At 37.2% G+C, this 5682-nt stretch overlaps 1 protein-coding gene and 1 long non-coding RNA gene across 3 annotated transcripts; one reads left to right on the forward strand and one right to left on the reverse strand.

The window, feature by feature from the left end:
- Positions 1 to 732: 732 nt before the first annotated feature.
- Positions 733 to 4479, forward strand: LOC111399518 (squamosa promoter-binding-like protein 17). 2 transcript variants are annotated; one of them, XM_023026885.1, is made up of 4 exons: positions 733 to 876; positions 1182 to 1582; positions 3239 to 3378; positions 3516 to 4479. In XM_023026885.1, exons 2-4 carry the CDS (start codon positions 1215 to 1217, stop codon positions 4130 to 4132), a joined length of 1125 nt encoding a protein of 374 aa, XP_022882653.1. In that variant the 5' UTR covers positions 733 to 876; positions 1182 to 1214; the 3' UTR covers positions 4133 to 4479. The 2 variants fall into 2 exon arrangements, with proteins under 2 accessions (XP_022882653.1, XP_022882652.1); XM_023026884.1 differs by lacking the exon at positions 733 to 876 and having other exon boundaries at positions 947 to 1582.
- A 94-nt stretch (positions 4480 to 4573) lies between these two features.
- LOC111399519 lies at positions 4574 to 5368 on the reverse strand. Its single transcript, XR_002703715.1, has 2 exons — positions 5283 to 5368; positions 4574 to 4936 (listed from the first exon to the last, which is right to left on the reverse strand). It is a non-coding gene; the product is annotated as an uncharacterized LOC111399519 (long non-coding RNA).
- Between the last annotated feature and the right edge of the window lie 314 nt (positions 5369 to 5682).

The following is a 5682-nucleotide window of genomic DNA, read 5'->3' on the forward strand; positions in this document are numbered from 1 at the left end:
TTTGAACAGCTTCGTTGCAAGGTTTTGTTCTTGATTTCTTGAAGAATGAAGGTTTTGGTGGAGATAACCGGAGTCTTGTGACCGGCGATGGCGATAGTCGGCGGTATCTTGGGTTTGGTTTTGAGGTAGGGTGGGGAAGATGACATTTTGAATAGGATTTTAGTTTTTATTTTTTTGATTTAATTATTTTATTTTATTATATAAAATTATTATTTTAACATTTTAAAATTGGTCAAAATTCAGTTAATCCTTTGGTTTTTGGTCAACTAACGGTCAAATGGACGGTTTCGCTCCATTTGGACCCCAAGTGCATATTTTTGAAAGTTTTAAAAAGGTTGAACCCCAATCTTAAGGGTCCCCTCCACCGCCCCTGCCCTAAAGCATCTTGAGGGAGGTAAATCGCAAGTTATGCCTCCAAGGGTACAGGTGGAAGGCTGCTTGTATACTTGCACTTACTCAAGAGTCAAATCCATATTTCAGGATTCGAACCCTTGACGCGACAGTCTCAAGCAAAGTTGGATTTCTCCACCTTCCCCTTTTACCACTTGGAGATGTGCCCTGGGGGCGCATATTTTTGAAAGTTTTGATATTATGGTTGCTACAAAATGAAGGTAGTAAAGTCTGCAAAAATGTAAAAAATTAGGAAACACCGCTACAATTTTTTCAAAATTTTAACTATTTTTCATGTAGATGTTGAATTTTGATCAAGACCACTCTCAAAACAGAACTGGTTCAACTTATGCCTCTGGCAACATACAGATGTACGGCTGAAAAGAAAAAAAAGAAAGGATTAAGATGGTTGTACAGTGTGAAAAACGACAGACGAGTTAGTGCCTATAAAGTGTTTGTTGTAAAGCAGCTGAAAACTACCAAAAAGTACTAAGAAAATTCACTTACATTCTGACATTTCTTTGCTATCTCCATTATTTTGACAACAGTCCTACACGAACCCCAAGCTGGCATTATGGCCCCTTGTCAGATTTCTACTTTTATACCACTGCACTTCCACCACACACAAAAACTACAAACTCCTGTATCGAGAAAAATACAAAACAGCCCCACTTTAGCCTTTATTACTCCTTTCCCAACCCCATAAATCGTTTATACATAAATATCTTCTCCGTCTATTTCTTTTGTCTCCTTATAATAATGGTAACGTGGTATTCATTTGACTACTTCAGGAGGCAGTGATGAATGAGTTCTAGACAAGAAGAATGGAACTTGGTTCAGCCTCTTCTTCTTCATCAGCTTCTGGTGGATCAGACTCACTCAATGGCTTGAAGTTTGGCAAGAAAATCTACTTCGAAGATGTGGGTGTTGGAGTGCAGGACAAATTTGGTGGTGGGCCTCCATCTCTGCCGCCGATTGCCGCCGGACTGCCTCCCCCATCACCTGCCAAGAAGGGGAGAATTGGGGTGGGGCAGAGTGGGCAGCCATCCAGGTGCCAAGTAGAAGGGTGTAATGTAGATCTGAGTGATGCTAAGGCTTACTATTCAAGGCATAAAGTATGTGGTATGCACTCCAAGTTCCCGAGGGTCACTGTTGCAGGCCTTGAGCAAAGGTTTTGCCAGCAATGCAGCAGGTCAACTTAGTTTTTTCTTGTTTGGTATCTGGATTTTTATTTAGGCAAAATCACGATAACTCATTTCAACACAGTTCCACAATTTTTCACCTACCTATCTCATCAACTTCTAAAAAAAAAAAAAAAAATCTGATTTTACTCCCCCACCATACAGGGGCAAATCGAAAGTACACCTTTAGACTTATTTAAATGTTGGCAAACGAGCATGTACACAATAAGTTATTATTGATAATGTGTGCACAATTGCGTATAGTTTATTTGCTACTTCTCTAGAGTACTCTCTTCTTCTTCTTCTTTTTTTTTTTTTTTAAATTATATTTGTTGATTTTGTGGTATTGATTCTGTTGGTCTGTGTCGAACTCAATATGTTAATTTTATCACTTTAATTGCTTGAATGATTAGAAAGACTAGTAGACACCCTGGAGTAGTTTTGTTGATAGTGTTGCTTTTAAATTTCTGATCCAAAGAGGCCTTTTGAAATTCATTCAAGGTTTCGATTATGATAGTGCTGAACTTTAGTGGCATGTTCAATAAGATAGACTAAACATTATCAGAAAATCCTAAGATAGAAAAATAAGCTGTTCATTCTATTGTTTGGTACCATGTAATACTACGTATCAGTCGTGCATAAGATGTGTCATGATTTGTTACTAATGAAAAGAATGACGTTGTAGGATATAGTTCAGTAAATTTAGTACCAAATATTAAAAAAAGATCATGTCTGTTTGCTTGGAAACTTTGAAAGAAAAAATCCATATATTGTATTCAAACTCAAAATAACAATAACAATACAAGGAAAATATTAAAAAAAGATCATGTCTGTTTGCTTGGAAATTTGGAAAGAAAAAATCCATATATTGTATGCAAGCTCAAAATTACTGTTATAACAAGTTATATGCAAGTAAAATGCATTTTGTCAGCTATTAGATTTGTTGACTCTTCTTTCCACAAACGCGACCTTCTTGTGCAGCTTTGCACTATAGGTCTATGTGCTGCTAACTATATTCTAAATTCTATTACTGAAGTTATTCTCGATTAACAGAAGTATAGCTACAACTCTTTGCTGCCTTGGAATTGCTAAATTTTCTTGTGAGGAAATTGGCAGAGCTATTCAACACTGCATAATCTGAAGCAAAGTGGTGTATCTTCTATATGGTTGATAAAGGTTCACGAGCTATACATATATATGTTGTGTTTTGTTATTCACACAACTGCAACTTACATTGGCAATTAGTTTGAATTTTGATCAATTAAAAGATGTTAACGTTGGTGAGGTTTCATTGCTTTAATTTTCTGTCCTCGCCACACCTCGTGCGCCACAATCTTTGTATCATAGTAATATTTGGAATATTTCCAAGATTGATTTAAATTGTTTGAGATTAGAATGTTTCATTGTGTTCTCTCCTATGATAGGAGTACTCATTTAACTTACTATGCCAATTTTCTTAGTACATCTCCGAGGTTTTCAGAAGGATTTAGCTGGTATATTGTGATTCCAAGTGTCTGCTAATAACTTTTTGAAAAGTGAAAAAATAAGCAATATTTCATTCATTTTTAGCAATCTACTGTTATTGGATTTTGTTTTAACTAAGATAACGATGTCTGATGGCATCAATTGTTGTTGCAATGATAGATTCTTGGATTACTGTTTTCCAGGTTTCATCAATTGCCTGAATTTGACCAAGGAAAACGGAGTTGCCGCAGACGACTTGCAGGCCACAATGAGCGTAGGAGGAAGCTGCCACCTGGATCTTTATTGTCCACTCGCTATGGAAATCTTTCTTCATCCATATTTGGTTAGGCATCATGGACTCAACTTCTTCTTAGATATTCTCTTGTTCTGCTATTACTTGTGCAACATATTTATTCCCAATTTTGTTTGATTTCTTTTTTGATGAAACTGAGTTCATTTGACTGATATTTGCCATGCCAGAAAACCATGGAAGAACTGGAGGCTTTGTGATGGACTTTGCTACAAACCCGAATCTGACTGGTAGGGATTCATGGCCAAATACAATGTCGTCTGAACGAGTGGTGGGCAATCAAGTTAAGATCACAGGAAAGTTTGCACGTTCATGGCAGGACAATTTGCAAAATCCTCCACCAGATCTTCTGCAAGGTTTAACGACCCGAGTCAGTTATTTGGGTCCTGGAGTATCTTCAGAAGAATGTTACAGTGGAGTCTCGGACTCCAGCAGTGCTCTCTCTCTTCTGTCAAACCAACCATGGGGCTCAAGAAACCATTCGTCCAGTCATGGGGAGAACAGTTCTCTTGATGCCAATGGGACACCCCTGGTTCAACCGTTGGTTACCCACAGTGCACCTATTGTTAACTTTTCAGTATTCTCGCACGGTTTTAAGGGCGACCATGTCAGTAGTACTTTGCAAGAGATGCCTCCTAATCTTGGTTTGGGTCAAATTTCACAGCCTGATAACAGTCGGTATTCCAATGAGCTTGAGGTGGCTCGACAAGGTGGAGGACAGTACCACGAACTTCAGCAGTCCAGGGGCTTTAATTCTTCTGTCCAGCATATGAACTGGCCACTTTAGAACTTGTATCTTAAATAACTAGCAGGTTCTTCTCAAGCCCCTTGCAATCTATCCAGGGGTTTTAATTCTTCTGTCCAGCATATAAACTGGCCACTTTAGAACTTGTATCTTAAATAACTTGCAGGTTCTTCTCAAGTTCCTTGCAATCTACTTGTGCCATCTGCTCTTTCTGCTCCGTTAGGCAAAAGACTCGTATTTGCCTATGTAGTACTTTATGTCAAATGGGTGTCTTATCACATTTGTTGTTTGTTTAGTATTTGCTCACCACTGTTCGAAGTGCCTATTGCATGTAATTACCAATAATTCATGTTATACATCTACTTCCGAGATGGACTATTGATCTTCAATGAGTTCGACAAGTTTGTTTCAACAAGAATCAAGTCTATTTATATTCAAAGGTTAAAGATTCCCCTGTTCTTGCCGAAGAAGCAACGATAATCGTAATCAAAATGACTGCAATCCCTTTTCTATTCTTGATGAGTTCACAATAGAGCCTTCTAATAGGCAATGAACTCGTAATAATTTTACAGAACGACTCCAGTTTTCGCATAAGATACAATAATGAAGAAAAAGGTAACTTGGATTTTTAATGCATCTGTTGATATTTGGTATATAGACAAGACAGAAAATTCTTTTCCACTTCAACGATGTGCTATTTGCATTGCGGCTTCTGGTCGTTCTGGGAATTATGATGTCGACCGAGTTCAAATGCGACTCCTGGACTTCTGATCCGGGGCATATAATCTAGTGCTCGTCTTCATTTATTCCAGGACAGTTGGATAACAGGGCTTCCATTGACTCGTACTGGAAAACACATGATGAACAAAAAAGATGTAGGGCCATTAAGTACAATGAAAAACAGCATTTTGATATAACCACGTCGACATTCCTAACTAGTTTTTTTATTAAATAATACATAGGAATGATCTACTAAGAATCGGTGCTCATTTTATATTAAACACCGGTGACGTATCATATATATCCATTGGTGGATAAATTTATGGTGGACCTCAAACATTTAAATAAAGTTTAAAATCCATCAATGGGTGTATATGGCATGTCACTGGTGCTCATTAGATCATTCAAATATATATATATAGGAACAAGAAATGCTCATGATAGCATTGTTCTATGATATGATCCTATTTACCTGACATCCACAAAAAAGGCAGTAATGGAATTCATTTCTTAGCTTCATCAACATATCCAGCAAATCCTGCATTGAAAGAAGTACACAATAATACAATTATCTTTCCAGGCCAATAAGCAAGTATAATGAAAAAGGTACTAGCCAACGTAACAAGTTCAAGAACAAATTGTTCTTCAATGATCCTACTGCATGACATTGTAACATATTCTACGTAACGTACGGATTAGATACCCCTTCTTCAAAAAGATGCTTCATAAGTTAACATAGAAAGCAAAATAATCACTGAAAGGGAAAAGTTTACCTGTCAAAATATTAACATGCATATGTAGGATTTAAAATTCCATGACTAACTACTCGAAGGTTGGCATATTTCATACGAGTGTGAAATGAATAAATATGC

Source organism: Olea europaea, chromosome 9 (assembly GCF_002742605.1).
Source record: "Olea europaea var. sylvestris chromosome 9, O_europaea_v1, whole genome shotgun sequence".
Classification (NCBI taxonomy): domain Eukaryota; kingdom Viridiplantae; phylum Streptophyta; class Magnoliopsida; order Lamiales; family Oleaceae; genus Olea; species Olea europaea.